Source organism: Diadema antillarum, unplaced genomic scaffold (assembly GCF_040938485.1).
Source record: "Diadema antillarum isolate AM-2024a unplaced genomic scaffold, OU_Dant_1.0 seq00000842_RagTag, whole genome shotgun sequence".
Taxonomy (NCBI): Eukaryota; Metazoa; Echinodermata; class Echinoidea; order Diadematoida; family Diadematidae; genus Diadema; species Diadema antillarum.
The window spans coordinates 117,134-135,000 of NW_027271717.1; the positions used below are offsets into that span (position 1 = coordinate 117,134).

Sequence of the window (17,867 nt, forward strand, 5' to 3'; positions counted from 1 at the left end):
CTAGTGCCATCACATAAAGCAAACGGAATCGAAATCGGGTTAGAAATGGCGAAGGAGTAGCATTTTGTAGCCAATGTACAATACAGGTCAAAAATCAAGGTCAAAGGTCAAAGAAGGCAAAGGTCAAAATTCTGTGTAGAAGTTTTGAAGCCCTCACCTAGTGCCATCACATAAAGCAAACGGAATCGAAATCGGGTTAGAAATGGCGAAGGAGTAGCATTTTGTAGCAAAATGTACAATATAGGTCAAAAATCAAGGTCAAAGGTCAAAGAAGGCAAAGGTCAAAATTCTGTGTAGAAGTTTTGAAGCCCTCACCTAGTGCCATCACATAAAGCAAACGGAACGAAATCGGGTTAGAAATGGCGAAGGAGTAGCATTTTGTAGCAAAATGTACAATATAGGTCAAAGGTCAAGGTCAAAGGTCACGACTGAAATTCTGTGTAGAAGTTTCAAAGCTCCCATGTAGTGCTATCATATAAAGCAAACAGAATCAAAATTGGCTCATAAATGACAGAGAAGTAGCAAATTGAAGAATTTGATCACACACGGACGCACACACGGACACACGGACGGACGCACGGACGGACGCACGGACGGACGGACACACACACGTTAGGAGCCCGTTTCATAGTCCCCTGCTCGAACTCGTTCGGCGGGGACAAAAATTAGTTAAAAATATATGGGATGTATCTAGATACTAGTACATGTATTCGTTTCACTGCAAAAGTGATGTTGAAGGTATCATAAATTAACACAAATCAACATGCATTTGTATTTCAGAGAAACTTTAAAGCGGAATCTTGAGGACAAGCAGTTTTCTTTCCTTCTGGAAATTTATGGCTGAAAATATATATAATTTCATATACATGTATGCATACATTAGTTTTAATATATTGTAACTGGATGGTTTCCAGCAATGACACCTTTTGAGGACACTGGCGTACCTTTCATGCTCAACCACCATACAATATATATGACACTCCTGAAGAACTTCACAGTGGACAGTGATGTACAGTAGGTGTACAAAGATGGTTGTTTATTGTCTCTATGCCCAGATGAAGTTCACATGTCTTCTTGTGCAGTATAAGAGAGTGGGTATCTCCCACTCAGTGAGTGACTGATGCGTAAATGAATGCTTGTGCCGATCAACTTCACCCTTTAAGGACGAATCCCGAGTACACTTGGGCATGTGTCTATAGGAAATGCGTGTTGTAGCAAAATAAGTCCATCCTCAACGGGTAAAAAATAGAAGAAGAAGAAATTGCTTGCATTACGGTATCAGGTATTCTGAGGGAGTAGCACATGATGCTCTGGAAAATGTTGTACACTGTATCATGTACAACCTTGCAACAAAATACTGAATATAATACCATAGTGCACTCCCGTTCTAACGAAGTCCTGGGGACTGGCATTTTCCTTTTGTTATATTGAAATTTCGCTATAACTGAACAAAATGAACTATAAAAATACATAGGGCGGATGATGTTGCGGCTCGAATTTTTACTTTGTTATAACCGGAATTTTAGTATAATCGTGTTCGTTATAGTAGGAGTGCACTGTATCTGTATGCTCCATCCCTTTAAATGTATGCAAACCATCATCCAACGGTATCCTGTCAATAGCCGGTAACATTGCTTTGGGCTGTGGTCATGCATGTTCAGAAGTGACCACCACGCTGACCACTAGACTATGTTCTCTTTCTTCCTATTGACTGTCCACTACCACCTAACCACACACTGGACAACATTGGGAACGGGAGAATGCAGCAAAATGTGCACACACTTAGTTACGTTCAATGCAAGCAATTTACTGGTATGTACTCACATTTTATCCTTCCGAATGTATTGAAAGAGCAAGACAAATATGTTTAATATTTGAGTACTCAGTGCACCACATCACTTACATTTAGTTCAGATACGAACCAACTCTCTTCAATAACTTCCTTGAAAAATATTATGGTAATATCAACCAAAGTTGACATTGCATAACATGACAAATCACATAAGTTTAGGGCAATCGCGAACTTCCAGAGTTTTTAAAAGGTTCTTATTGTTTGAATTGTCGACTTTTGCATAATTCAACTTTTTTCCGGTAAACCATTGATTATTGTGATAATCACTATCACTGTCAGCACCATAATCAGAACAAGCACATTTAACCTCTTTCTCAAGACTCATGTGCTGATTTTTGGGTAACACTCATTTCCCTTTAGAAACCTGCCCGAGTATACTCTGGACTATTCTTCAGAGGGTTAGTCTTGGAATGATAAGTTATGTTAACATCGGGGACTTGTCCTTTTGCGAATGTGAAAAAAGACAAGACCTTATGCAGGGCTAAATTTTGCGAGGTTTCTTGGTGTTTTATTACCCTGTTACTTCCTAATTCCACCTTCAATGCCCTTAAACCAACAAAACAGAGAGAGATTGGTTACCCCCTGTGCGAAAGAAGTCCCATGGTAGATGTTTTTCCTTTGCACAGTAAACTACATGCGCCATCAAACACTGGGAAGCATCAGTCAGCTGTGATATATGAAAAGAGCATGCTATGGACTCTGGACTAGAATCTAGATGTTATAGACTACTGTATATGCCATATATTTCGCGAGTCTAAATTTTCGCGAATCGGGAATTCCCGACGATATCGCGAGTGGTTAAATTCGCGATCGTGGAGTCCTGTGCTGAACGGTTTAATGTACATGCGTACGTCACATCCACATCGGGATCAGAGTCAATATTTTCATGTGTCTTTAATTTTGCGAAATAGCACCTGACTAGCGTAATTTGTGAAAACAAAAAAACCTCGCGAAATATTTGGCGTATACAGTATATGAGGGCACCCAAAAGAGGTGAGTCAGCGAAAGTCAAAATCTAGCGAACTCAGCCTCGATTGCTACATACATCTTCATTTTATACACGTAGCAAGACAAACACACTACTACATTGTAAAAGATAAATGAGACAAAAATACATGCAGTTCTGAAAAAGAAAAAGAATGGATACTGTTAGGGAAAAAAAAACTCAAAAAACCTTTTTTAATCAAAGTCACACTTCTGGTGAGCATAATGCAAGTAAACATGAATTTAGGCCATGAATGCAGACGTTCTTGTCTACATTTCGAGAACCTAGTATACATGTATGTACCAGGTTCCCATATAATGAGTCAACACTGACAAAGCGAACCTGGATAATGAAGACATTATCATACCCTCCGCCAACGGACGAGGTTATGTTTTCAATGGTGTTGGTATGTTTGTTTGTGTTAAAAAAAAAAAAAACTCAGAAAGTTGTATTTAATGAATTTGAACGAAACTTTCACGAAAAAGTTGATAAAGACACACAAAACAAATGATTAAATGTTGGCAGTAATTCCACAATTTGTATGGATTTTTGAAGGATTTCTTGATCTTTGAGAGATAGGGTCAATGAACTTGGAGTTCAAGCTACACATATTTGAGGTTTGCATATATCATGCGCTCTAAAATGTGTGTCTGCTCGGGCGAGGCGCATAGCTGGAAGCTAATGATGTTAACAAAAGGCTTCCGTATCGTGAAATTGGGCGATTGTGTAATGGGTAGAAATTAGCTGCTTGGCAGAGATCTGTACTCTATGAGTGCTTTTCTAGTTATTATAATTGCTATTATTAAAAGACATGGCATTTTTTGTCAGTCGTTGCTGGGACAGCATTCTCAGCAGGATCTGGTCCTTTGATTGTAAGACACAAAAACTACCAGCCGAGGAACTTTGATTTCCTTTCATAGCAAACTGAATTATCAATTTCTTCCAACTGATTTCTACACAAAGGAACAGTGTTCAGTGTCCATCTTACTGTGACACTTACATAGCTCCTCACTCTCCAGATTAGTGGAAAATGTTACCCAAACCATTCAACCATGGTAAGAAGACAAAACAGTTTCTAAAGAGTAGAAACATTTTGCAGAAGGTAAAAAAATCCACCCGTGGCGAGCTCATCACATGAGACAACAGCATTCCACTGCGCGACTTCTGATTCCAGCCGTTGCATGCTTGCCGTGGACGGGAAGACACCTTGCCGCTGAATAACTTCTGCAGAGGAAACGACAGATTGACCGTGCAACTTTTGTGAGAGTAGCGACGTTTCTGCGGTACATCTCAAGCAGATGATACTTCTGTCCATATCATCTTGAAGTCGTTCGGCTGGGTGCGATGGCCGCACAGCGTTCGTGAGCTGGAAGTTCGCTCTCAGCACATCAGGATTCAGTGGCCAGCAGCCTTGGAGTGCAGCCGCTTCACGAACGTCACCTCAGCGCGGTTCCTGATACCATATCTAGTGGATTGAAACAAATGAACACAATTGAGAGTTCACATTAGTTATAGCTCACTTCATAATGCAATGCCTGAAAATGTACAAGGGAGAAAAATATGTTTTTAATAATTCTCTTCTGCATATGTGTTCAAGGGAATACATGTTCAAAGTATCTAGTAATTGCCACTGAGTAAGCATGGATCACCCCCCCCCCCCGAAAAAAAAAGAAGAAGATATATGATGGTAAATCAAAATCAGTAGCCTCAAAATTAGTTGTAATTTCAAAACCTTGCCTACCTACAACTTCATTTTAGAATTCTGCATAATGCTTTGGATCAAAACTGAATCCATACAGTCCTGGAGTGATGGCACACTTTGGCTTTTTTACCAGATCCCGGATTGTTATGTTTCTTTTACTTTTTGGCAACATTTCCTCTTTGGGCCACCAAAATTTCAGATTTAGAAATCAGGGGTCCAAACATGCCACCAGAGGGGAAAAAAACAAACAAACAAGTGTCAAGCCCTGATATATATCAGAGTCAGAAGAAATCAAACAAAAGATGTTTATTTAATAGTTTATCAGTGCTTCATTCCACATTGGAAACATTCTCAAGCGGTGGTTGTACAAACGTCGCGACATTCTAACTTGGTGCTTTCTACATTTGCAGTGCCATGTATTTACTAGATTTGATTCAATGGCGATCATAATATCAGGTTCATATGCTGTCATTTCACACTGCCAGCGATCATAGCAGTAAGTTGGTAGAGCTGTCAGGATGCCATTTAGGAAACTTACTCTTTGAGCTTTTTCCGATCCTCAGTCAGCTTTTCTCCATCGAACGCCAGATAGAATGCCCTCCAGACATACCTCCTGTGAAGGGATCATAATCCATGAAGACATCTAAAAAATTCATATTCACACACTATACATACCCAAGGTGAGGTCACTTTGGAGATATGGAGGACAATACAGTGTACTTTTGTTTAATATTGTACTTTCTTCCGTGTTGCCATCTGGACCATCTGTAAGAGGATCCTCAAGTACAGGGTGACACCAAGCAAGGTAAACAATAATGGACCTGGTTTTTTCCATGGTGCGCCAAAAAGAACCATGTCTGGTTTGGTTACAATATCACTTCCCCACTAATAATTCTGTTGCAAAAGAAATCTTCAACTGGTGATTTTGACATAAGAATAAAATTTTAGGTGATTTTGTACCGAATTAACGATCTTTTTCACAAAACCAGACGAGGTTCTTTTTGGAGCACCCTAGCAAAAACCCTGACCATTGCCGTTAACGTGCTCGGTATGCAGAGGCCTTTACTTTAATATCAGACTTATTTCAAACTGCCCCCTTTCATTCTTCCTGTCTTCTTCAAGTTGTACCATGTTGGAACTTACTACACATCTTTCTAAAGACCAAATTTCTAATACGTAACTGTTACATGGGAGCAAGATATATCATAATCCCCCTAGATATGCCAGCTGGTCATAACTATAGGGATACTCTTCAGTATATCTTAAAGTGTTATGTTAATAATATCTTTTTCAGCTCAAAAATGCAAAAAAAAAAAAAAAAAAAATCACAAAACCCACACACACGCAAATCAATATCCAACTCTGTATCCAACCTGACTCTCTTTAGGCACATGACATCAAAATACTTTCACATTACGTGTCAGGTGACTGAACAGTCCTGTTTCATATGGCAGTGTTCATCCACCTTGCAACATATCATCATGGCATTCCACTGTGGATGATGACCAAGCAACTGCAGGTGATTATTGTGGTATGTTGGTGCTGCAACCAATAATATCAGAAAACAGGGCTCAACATTAACGGTGGTCTAATGGCCCAGGCAACTAGGAATTGATGTCAGGCCATGAAATTTCAACAAGAGACCCGGGGGTCACGCGCTCACCTGAGTATCGCAAGTTCACCTTCCATGCATTCTTGCAGACTCTTACCTGAGAACATTGGAAACTTATGGTGGGGGTAGCTTTGAGAATGGGGGCATGGTGTCCATTTACATATTCCATCACACTGGTAAAAATACCTACCAAGTACACTGTACTTTATAGAACGTTGGATTATGCAGCTTGGGAAAAAAGACTTAAAGCCCTATCACTTTTGATTAGAACTAGAGAAAAATATTATTTAATACTCATTTCTCTAAGAGGTTTGAACCCCCTGGGGCCCCCAAGGAAAGCATGGTGCCCATTCAAACACTTTGAGATCGTATCCCTATGGGGATGCTACTTGACAAGTTTGGTGAAAATCCATTATGTTGTTTTCAGCAAGAAGATGAAAATTTAGGCCCGCATTTGGACCCCCCCCCCCCCATCCCATCCCGCTTTCTTGGGTCCCAAGGGGGTGGGGGGGGGGGGGGGAGGGCACCCCTGATTCTCCCATGAACAAACTTGAAACAACAGTCATCAATATACTGACTCATTGTATTAACATAGCTCAATCACTTCAAGTTCTATAGAAAATCTGTAAAGATTCCTTTAATACAGGAGGGGGGGGGGGGTGGGTCCACTGGGGCCCCCCAGGTGGGGCATGGTGCCCATTTGATGGAATTGAGATTCTATCCCCCTAGGGATGCTACCTGCCAAGTTTGGTGAAAATTAGTGATCTAGGGTTTTCAAGAAAAGATGAAAATTTACAATTTTGGTCCAAATTTAGGCCCCCTGGGGCTCCCCAGGTGGGGCATGGTGCCCATTTGATGGAAATGAGATTTTTTCCCCTAGGGATGCTACCTGCCAACTTTGGTGAAAATTCATCATGGCATTTTCAAGAAAAATATGAAAATGTACAATTTAGGCCCCATTGTAGGACCCTTCCCCACTCCCCTCCACTGGGTCCCAAGGGGGGCACCCCTGATTCTGCCATGAACAAACTTGAAACTACAGTCATCAATGTACTAATTCATAGTATTAACTTAGCTCTATCACTTCTTGTTCTAGAGAAGAAGATTTTTTAAGATTCCTTAATTTTGGGGGGTTTGGGCCCCTCTGGGGCCGCCCAGGTGGGGTATGGTGCCCAGTTGAAAAAATTGAGATCCTATCCCCCTAGGGATGCTACCTGCCAAGTTTGGTGAAAATCGGTCAAGAGGTTCTCAAGAAGAAGATGAAAATGTAAAAGTTTACGCACAACGCACGACGCACGACGCACGACGCACGACGCACGATGCACGAAGAGCGATCGCAATAGCTCACTTGAGCCTTCGGCCTTCGGCATTATTTAAGCCATCAAAATTCATGTGGCAGAAACATGCCACCACAGAAAAATGTCTGTGTCCAGTCCTGCCTAAAAGCAAAATTGGAAGTCATTTTCTGAGATAAGGACTATTGTGCAATTTCAGAAAAATGTTTCTATTACAATATAATCATAGATTGACATGACTTCTGTAGCTATAGTAATGACAACAAGGCAATCACAAAGTAAATGACAGTTTGTACAAGGTAGTTTAATTGAAGCCCCTTTGTGAATTGAACAGTGAGGTCTGGAATTCTTGGAGACTGCTTGAATGGCAGCTACCACAAAAGCAGAAAGCACTTGACCAATCAGTTCCAAGAATTTCAGTTATTACTACAGTATTGCAATGGCAATAACTGTAACACGTAACATCTGCAAGTCTTGTTATGGAATGTGGCCCAGTGGGGCCTGTTTCATAAAGATGCCTGCCATTATCAATGTTGGCAAATTCTAGCTGCTTCGTCATCACCCTGTTGGTCTTCTATAGGACTATGTGCAATAGAATGTGCCAGGGATTGCCCTCCCCACAACTGCAGGCTAAAATTTGAACCAGGAATAAAAGTTTGGGTTACAGCTATGTCTACAAAACTCCTGGATTGCCTTTTAGTACAACTGCTTAAATGTGATAAATCGGAAATGTATCTTTGACTGAGAATGAAGATACAATGTACCAGTGTTCTGATGTTTTTGTTTTGTTTTGTTTTTTGTTTTTTTTTGCTCTTGAGATGAAAATGGCGACACAGCTCACGCTAGCAGACAGTATTGTAAGTTTCCACGAGATTGCAGTCTCCATGGAAACAACTGATGCGTGACCCCTGACTTGTGAAACAGGCTCAAGATGTGGGTAGGATCGTTACGACTCACCAGCTGAGCTTCTTTTTCGTCCCATCACGATCTTGCTGGAGTTCAATGTATCGCCTGATAGCATTCTTCAAGTCTCTGACTGTTGCAGTCTGCATCACAACGATGGCTGGTGAGGACAAAAACGAAATAAAAACAAAATGAAACTAGAAAAGGACTCGGAGAGCACAGACCTTCGCCAAGCCAGCCACTCATTTCCACCCTTACATGCTTGCCATTTCCCCAAATAGAAGCATTTTGTTTTATTGCACGGTGCCTTGATCGGATGATGCCCAAGCAGAGCGCGTGCTTAGTGCGCGTACAATCATGTATGTAAATCTCCAGTAGGCACAGCTTGAACCCCAAGTTCGTTGACCTCATATACCAAAAGATGAAAAATTCTTCAAAAATCTTTATAAATTCCTTGACCACTACCAAAATTGAATGAAGTGTTCCTTGTGTCAATACAATCGACCTTTTCTGCAAGTTGCAGTTTAATCAGCACACAAATTTTTGAGTTATTTTGCAACCAGAGAAACCAATGCCGATGATAACTTCATCTCCTCCTTCCTTGGATGGAGGTAATAATAAACACACTTAGGAAGAATGGCAAACAAATGTGTTCTAGCGAGGCTGCAGTCCTCTGACTGCGAATCATCAATTACAGTCTCAAGCAAAAATATAATGCCAATGTAGAACGGTTCACTAATATTCAAACTTTGCGCGTGCCTTTCTGACAATGGTTCTTCTTGACAACCTGAAAGTTTATCAATCGAAGGTTGGCCCGACATACAACCATACAATAACATGTGCAAACTAGATTCCAAGAAATATTTAGTGTTTTCAGATGCAGGTTAACATACACGTACAAGCAGCTTGTTACAAACTCAGGATGGAAGAAACTTACATGTATACATTAAATTTGAGTATCAAACACGTCTATCAGTCTGTATCATCAAGACAGATGACAAATTGTGTATTAAGAGGAACAGTTATTGCCTGGTATGGGTCAATGGCCAGCGAATTTCACAGACTGGTCTAATAAAACCAAATTCCCTTCAGACATGCCTTTAAAGTTGAGCGGTGATGTGGCTCAGTTTTATAGTAGCATGTCTCCCTTGCAATCAGATGGTTCTGATTTGATTCCCAGCTGAGCAATGTCGAGTGATTATGCCTCCGAGTTTCTCAGAGCTTCTCAACCCTTTATCTAATTTTCATTTTAAAAAAAATTGAATATTATCAAGTTTGCAGTGGTTTAACCATGGGCAAATGTTCCAGTAGGAATGTACCATAACAAAAATGTTGTGCCTAATTGCAGTGGTGGTGGAGTACGGGTATGTAACACATACGAGGAAAGTTGAATACAATCCATTTAGGAGCATTTTGACTATAATTTGAATTGTTGTTAAATAGGCTCCTTAACCGTTGAGGACGAGTCCCGAGTATACTCCGGCATGTGTCTATGGGAAATGTGTGTTGTAGCAAAATCAGCCCGTCCTCAACAGGTTATCCATAAAATGTGACATATACATGTGAAGCACTCATTTGCAACACAGCTTAAATCTAAGTATGACACAAGGTTTGATTCTCCTGAACCTTTTAAAAACCTGTGCACTTCTTTTTCTGTCACTGTTCTTCTCCTTCCTCTTCATATTGCACAATGTGCCTGGTTGATACTTTTTGTGATTATTGGTAGTCGCCTGAAGAAACTGGGCGTTCAGCATTATTTGACCATTTTCTGGTGTAAGCACAAGGATGTGCCCGAATTCACGAAGGTGGTACAAATGAAATCATGGTTTAAACCATGGACAAAAACCATGGAACGCCAAGTGTCGCATGGAATATTTTGTTACGAAATCAGTCATTTCCTCGATGAAATGATTATTTTGTAACGAAATGACAACATTTTGTAACTAAATGAACATTTCGTCCACGAAATGATGATTTCGTTAACGAAATGGTCATTTTGTCAATGAAATGACCAATTTTGGAATGAAATATTCCGTGCGACACTTGGCGCTCCATGGTTTTTGTCCATGGTTTAAACCTTGGTTTCATTTGTACCACCTTCGTGAATTCGGGCCTAAGGGTTGATTTCAAGGCAGATGCGTTACCGCCACAATGAGCCATGTCACTGCCTTGCTTGTCAGTGAAATGTGACATCAATCTGCTTTTGGTGTCAATAGCAATGAAAAATCACTCATTCAAAATAGGGGTACATTTTTAATATTGTACATCATACACAGCAAGTTGCCAGAATTTTCACACTTAACCAATAGGTGCAAAGTGAAGACAAACTTAACAAAATCTATGGAAATTTGGATTACATTGTATATTGTAGGCGGGATTTTGTTGTTTCCCCCGAGTGTACCATCTCAAATCCAGACACATTTGCTAAAAGTATCGACATCCTCTACAAGGTTTGACCTTCCCTGCCAAGGTTCGACCGTGCGCAAAGCATAGGATTCTATGTGTAGCAGGCGGTCAAATTTGGGATGGCATTGTGGTCGAATTACGGGCAGCTTGTGTTATTTACATCACCTTTGCTGGAAGTTTTTCCAAGCAACTCGCCCAAACTTTTCACTCACGCATGATCTTCTCGTCCGCTCGTCGCACGTTGACCGTCATGGCCTGGCCGTGCTCCAGGGCGATCTGGAGATTGACCTCCTCCGCACGGACGTCGCGCGGCAAGTTGTCCAGAAGGGCGTCTTCGTCCAGGAGATTCTGGAGCTCCCTTCTGAAGATGCTCATGACCTCGATGTGGGGCAGGGAGTCGTGATCGTCTGGGGGAGGCTGGGGCGAGGCAGGTGGATGGGGTGGTGAAGGGGACTGGTGATGATGGGAGGAAGGTTCCAGCGGCAGCGAAGGGACCACTTCCATCTTGCTACAATATGTACATTCGTCCAGGACTGAACTTCAGCCGAGCTGAGGTGGATCGTCACTGACAGAGACGGAGTGCAGATCGAGAAACCAGGTTATTTCATGATCACACATCAATGCACATGGTTTGCATTTAAACATGAATTATCTACGATAATCTACATTTTAGTGGCGGGGGGGGGGGGTACATGGCTTCTTTAATTGTAAGTTTATTCCACACAAGAGCAATTTGACAGGCCTAACGCTAAATCCTTTTAACTATTAAAACATGCTTATATAAAATCAAAGAGTGGTCTTTACCCCAGGAAGGGCCTAACAGCTAGTAGAGTAGTAAATTTAAATTACACTTACAGCGTATGATTTTACTCAACACGTTATTAACACTGATGATGCTGATTATTATCTAACGTTAGATTGGTCTACTATAACCCCGGGCCGGGGCGCTCCTTGGTACACAGTATTAATACTGAACGCTTCGCGTTGGGGCTGGTCGCAGTTAGTACTGAAGTCGTTAAATCACTACTACAATGTACGTACGTGTACATGTACTATTAAAAACGTTACTCGTTAGTAGCCTACCAATCGCGATCATACCAGTACCAGGGTCCCTGCTGCGAGGGATCGTCCATTTAAAAATAATAAACAAAAGGTCAAATTGGCTACAAAATTTGTCTGCAAAGGACCTTTATACTTACGCTGAGCGCAGGTTGCGGTGGCTACAAATCAGTTGTAACAAAATGAACAAATTGCATTCATGCCAATAAACTAGCTGACACACGTGTACTCGAACTCCTACTGTAGAACCATCGCCTCGGGGAGCCGCCATGCATAGATGGTATCACGTTGTTTTGTTATTTGCGCGCTCTAGTCTACACGGCACCGTCCTCTTTGGAATTAGACTTAATTTCAGATACCTAAAAGATTTTATAAAATAATGTAAGTTTATTTCGACAGGTTTCTCCTCACTCTAAAACAAAGAATATTAAAAGCAGTTAACCATTTTTGTTATGATAAAGTAAATTAGTCATACAATTGTTCGGAAAGTGTTTCAGTCTGGATCTTTTAATCAATGTAAATATGAGATAAAAGACTACTATCCCGGAAGTGAATATGATTTGCACGGCATAGCTCGGTGTAATTTCCTTTGACATACTAGTAGTGGCGGCGCGCCACAGGAATTCCGTACATACAGCCTACGAGTACAGGGTGAGTACACACAGCGAATGTTGTGTGTGTTTTTGTGCATGATTTGTGTGTGAACTAACCAGTGTTGCCAGATGGTGATTTCGGGAACCAAAAAGAGTGAAATTTGGTGATTTTTGAAGTTGTTTGGTGACAAAATTTTAGCCTGGTAACCAAATCAAAATTTGGTGATTTTTGGTAACTTTTTGGTGATTTTTAGACCCATGAAAAATAATCACACTAATTGAAAACGAAAATGCATTTTGCCCAAAGTTTTCCCCTTATTTCCTGCAGAAACATAACATGTGCCCCCTTTTTTTTTGGTCACAGCGACACACACATACACTCATAGTCATATATCCATACACATCATACACATTTTGCACTTAGTGTGTGTGACTACAGTGCGCCGAAAATTGCACCGAGACTGGCGCAGTGTTTGATAAAGGTTTATTGATATAATTTTGTCTTAAAATTGAAGCTTTACCTACGCTTTTCCAAATTTGGTGATTTTTGGTGGCTTTTGGTGATTTTTTACAAGCCTTTTGGTGATTTTGCTCTGTTGGGACCTGGCAACGCTGGAACTAACTGGAGACCTCGAGCGGGGTTTGTTTTCATCCTTATATTTCGACCGGCGCGACTCGCAGCAATCGAGGATTCGCTTCTTGTCAAATACTGTTTTTGAGGGTGCATAATCGTCCTCGGCCTCGCAAGCCTGACGTCGCCTGACAATAGAACTTAGAAGAGCAATCGAACCGCAGATCTGAGCTTGTTTCGTTTCCAGATGGTAAGCAAACATGACAATAAATGTCACCGTGTTTCATTTGTGGGCCCATTCGTGATGTAGTGCCGCCAGAGCTCAGCTCAGTCCTTCCTCGGGCTCAGCAACCTGTCTAACCCATAGACATCGTCCGTACCGTATGGATATAGTTAAATGTAGGGACTCATCATGGAGACACCCAGGCCATAATCGACATTGGGCCTAACGTTAGGTACATGTAGATCTCTCAACAGTTTATACTTTATATAGAGTAGATCTCTCAACGGTTTATACTTTATATAGAGTAGATCTCGATCTGGGGCCTAAATACGCAAGTACAAGTCAGTTCGGGAAACCCACTCACAAGGGGGGCCCCTCCTTATAAGTAACCCGTCCCCCTTATAAGTAACCCCGTCCCCCTTATAAGTAACCCCCGGGGCACCCCTTATAAGGAGTCTCCACGCTTTTTTGCAATGCAACGCGAAAATGAAAGGACTGCGGCAATTCGCTTGATTATGTCCATAAAGCTTCACAAGTTTCCTAGTTACTCACGAAATTTGAGCAAAATCGGTTTGAGGCATCATATCTAAAATCGTGGATTTAAATGCGATGTCAAACGACCCATGCGAATGCTGAAATGCGAGCGATTACTGGCGTGAGTGTCGCCAGGCGCGGCGGCGCGGCAAATGCTTGAGTGCAGACGTGGCGACTGAGGACATGTACTCACTCGCCACGTCTGCACTCAAGCATTGCCGCGCCGCCGCGCCTGGCGACACTCGCGCCAGTAATCGCTCGCATTTCAGCATTCGCATGGGTCGTTTGACATCGCATTTAAATCCATGATTTTAGATATGATGCCTCAAACCGATTTTGCTCAAATTTCGTGAGTAACTAGGAAACTTGTGAAGCTTTATGGACATAATCAAGCGAATTGCCGCAGTCCTTTCATTTTCGCGTTGCATTGCAAAAAAGCGTGGAGACTCCTTATAAGGGGTGCCCCGGGGGTTACTTATAAGGGGGACGGGGTTACTTATAAGGGGGACGGGTTACTTAAGGAGGGGCCCCCCTTGTGAGTGGGTTTCCCGAACTGAAGTAGGACGTTCTCTTCTATTCTAACATTAGCATGCATTGCCATTTAACGTTAGGCATTATGTCATTGTCTTGATATTTCTAGCTCTTACAGAGGGTCAGAGCTCTTTTAAAGTCTTACTCTTATCAAATAGGATCTAAGTTCAATAAATACTATAGACCCATGTATCAAAACATGTCTAATTCAACCATGTCAACTGTACGTGTAAGATCTAAACTGTTAGTGTTACACGACACCAGGTACCGGAGGTAGGCCTCACTGCCACTGCACTGCCAGTGCCACTGGTCTACTCAAGTACTGTAGTCCGACAAGACTTCGTCTCAAAAGGCTGCCTCCTCAAAGGTAGCCAATGAAATACATGTCTACAGGCATACTCTTGCCCCTTGTTTCACTGCCGACCAAACGTGTCTGCTAAGCTAAGAGCGTGAGAGGTGATTCAAAATTTGCCCACTTTTGGCCGTATACTACACTTGTATTATAGCAAGCAGGAAGATTGTAATTTGTATTGACATTGAACACATCGGGATGAACATGGCGAGGTCTTGTTTACTATTAATACAATAGGGTATTTAAACTACATGTATACACAGCCCAGTCGCTGTAAAATTAAAAACGCATCGGCACGGCATCAGGTCGGGCTAGTTTTAGGGAAGTGACATCCGCAACAAATAAGACAACGATGTGGTTCCATTCTTGCTCTAGCGTCAATTACCGTATGGTCGCCACTTGTGTGTAATTCTTGTGCACGTCCGAGCTGGCGAACTAATATCGGCACTGAATTAGTTCGCCGCCCATAGCCTGCAACATATTATTAGCGTGTGTGTTAAAATACATACTGTGTATGCTTCAATGAAGGAGGCATTGTCATCACCGCGTTTGAAAATCTCCCTTAATCTGCCACCTGAAATCCATTCTAAATCAAAAACATCCTCGCATTAAAAATGCTTTTATCACCTGTTACATATGGTAAAATATATTTTGATTAAAATTATTTGTGTTTTTACGGAGGAAAAAGGTGAATTACGAATGTATTTTGAGAGTGATGAAAATCCGTCGTCCAACCTGATCTCCGATCGCGGCGCGCGTTACATGCGATGTGAATGTCTGGCGACCTTACGGCAGTGGCGACCATACCGTAATTGACGTTAGTTAGGGTACCCTTAACTACACGCAGCCGCAGTGGTGGGTGTGCGTTTCCTTCATGAATATCTTTATTAATCGTGGAAAACTAAAATATAAGGAATCCCCATAATCTATGATAATCATTCAATAATCGGTATGCGATTTTTTGTTTAATTACGTCAAAAACTCACCAAAATCCGTGGCTAAAGTCAGGTCTGTAAACGTCCGTATTGCTTCACTCCTCATCTGCGTGTTATTTGAATGGCATTCACTCTCGTATACTACAACGTAGCTAGTCGGGGAGCGGAAGTGATGAGCTAGTTGGGGTGACCCATAAAAAGGTCAAATCATTGCCGGCGCAGCACGCGCGGATACGAGTGCTGTAGCTTTACGTACGTAACACATAAAACGCACGGGCGCACTGGCGCATGGGCGTACGTAAAACGCAACCACTTCCGGTTGCGCATGCGTGGTAGTTTGTTGATTTTGTGAAGCTCTTGAAGGAAAAGATGCCACCGCACAATCTACTCCGAAAAATTCAACAATAAGGTCTGGATACCAACAAAATGCCGAATTCAACTCAACCATCAGGAAAATACGCTGTAGGTGAGTTGTAAAAATTATCTTACTCTTAAAATCAAACAAAATAAAAGGCATTTTATGTGATTTTGCCATCAATAGTGATGGTCGTTTACAACGTTTAAACACTAATACATGTCAGACCACTGTGCTTCGCACAGCGGTCTGGTCAGGCTAGGGTTCTTGATGTCAGAATCATAATTGTCTCCATTTTAGCTGCACAGAGTTACCAAGTCTCACGCATTCTGCGTGAGACCCACGCATTTAGGGTCTGTCTCACGCATGGCACCCATTCTTCTCATGTATCGGGAGCATACAAATGTACAAAATATTTGTAGGTCAAAGGATTAATGTGATAGTTGCAATTGAAGGTATACATCCCTTTTGTCTTTCAAAATAAGTAAAAAATAGTCACTTAAGTACATGTATGCACCAGATCGCACCATCAAGAGCTAAAAATTGAAAAAGCTCCGTACCATGCTCCTGATCCCCCGCTCGATCGCTTCGCTCCCTCGCATGCGCCCGCGCCAGCGCCGAAGATGCCGAGTCATGAAAATCTCATGCATAAAAATTGTTGGAACTTGGCATTTCTGGCTCCACTGTTCCAGTGTTTTCGCAGACTTACTTGAGCCTGAGGCTGAATATCGCTCTCACCGCTATAAAAGCAATCACCTTCACTGATATACATGTAGCCAATACCCTTGTTTAGCTACCGACCAAACATGTCTGCTAAGAGGTGGTTCAAGAGAGGCAAATGTTGACTAAGAGGATGCAGAAGTTGTTGCTACACCTGTCGAGGCTGGAGAACGTAGCAAATGAAACAGAAACAGAATATCAAAAAGAAAAAGGCAACTGGGAAGGGGAAGAGAAAACCTTGAAGAATTATACTAGATAACGGTACACAAGAATGCCAAGAAATACAGTCTATAAACAAGTAATCTATAACAGAACAAGAAGAGGACATGATATAGTTTTTGCAAACAATGTAATCAATCTTTATACACAGAAGAAAAACAAGGTATGAAAGCAGGGATATCAAGACAAGCTATTTGAAATCAGCCAAAGAAATTTTTCAAACCCATTGTATGAAACAAAGACTCTTTACGATTCCATTTTTATCAGATTGGGCCGTCTGATTGGGAATGGCAGTCAAATCGGTGTATTTGTGGGCACATCGGGTACTTTTCAGCTCTCTAGAAAACTGCGCAGAGGTCGCTTCCAGCATTGTAAGGCCTCAGCGTACATAGATTCAAGGATAGAATTGGCCGATCACACTTACAGCGTAGTTAATATCATTATAGCGCAGCTTTTAAGTGTAAAAACAAGCACATGTTGGTCGTACTGTAGTACGTGTATACAGCTTTCCTGCAGTGTTCTGATATCAAGCTTTGGGTCTAGATTTGTTCTCGTTGTACCTGATCATACTAGATCTGAACAAAAAAGAAGAAGAAAAAAAAAATTGTTCAAAAGTTGCCAAATCATTGTGAGGGCAGCAAAGTAAACTCCAAGAAAATTCTTAATATAAAAAATTGTTATTGAAATCAAAAGTGATTTGATGATTTAAAAAAAGATAACTATGATAAAAACATAGATTTTAAAAAAATCAAAGGGAGTGTGCTCCCCTTATGTCCCTGTCTACCCAGCACTATATCAAAGGCAATTTGAGGAGTAAGAAAAAAGAAAAGAAAAAAGAGAGAACGGGGCTCGACACTATTAACTTTTTCCTCTGGTGGCCCATTTGGACCACTAAAACTTTTTTTTTGTGGCCTGAAAAAGAAATGTACAGTGTATTAAAGAGTACTTGTAGTTATATGAACATCGCTTCATTTTTAATTTCAGCTACGATATCCGATCAAGCCACTAGCAAAAGATGGC

At 41.4% G+C, this 17,867-nt stretch overlaps 1 protein-coding gene across 1 annotated transcript; it reads right to left on the bottom strand.

Annotated features, from left to right (window-relative positions):
- Positions 1–4,232: 4,232 nt before the first annotated feature.
- LOC139740215 (U11/U12 small nuclear ribonucleoprotein 25 kDa protein-like) lies at positions 4,233–11,259 on the bottom strand. Its single transcript, XM_071650799.1, has 4 exons — positions 10,968–11,259; positions 8,404–8,509; positions 5,078–5,152; positions 4,233–4,302 (listed from the first exon to the last, which is right to left on the bottom strand). Exons 1-4 carry the CDS (start codon positions 11,257–11,259, stop codon positions 4,233–4,235), a joined length of 543 nt encoding a protein of 180 aa, XP_071506900.1.
- Between the last annotated feature and the right edge of the window lie 6,608 nt (positions 11,260–17,867).

Bases quoted from the DNA above. Each gene is read 5' to 3' on its own strand.
- LOC139740215 (XM_071650799.1), bottom strand. From the start codon at position 11,259: ATGGAAGTGGTCCCTTCGCTGCCGCTGGAACCTTCCTCCCATCATCAC. The intron at 8,510-10,967 runs GTGAGTGAAAAG...TGTCCTCACCAG, and splicing joins AGCGGACGAGAAGATCATGC to CCATCGTTGTGATGCAGACT. The intron at 5,153-8,403 runs GTGAGTCGTAAC...ATCCCTTCACAG, and splicing joins ACGAAAAAGAAGCTCAGCTG to GAGGTATGTCTGGAGGGCAT.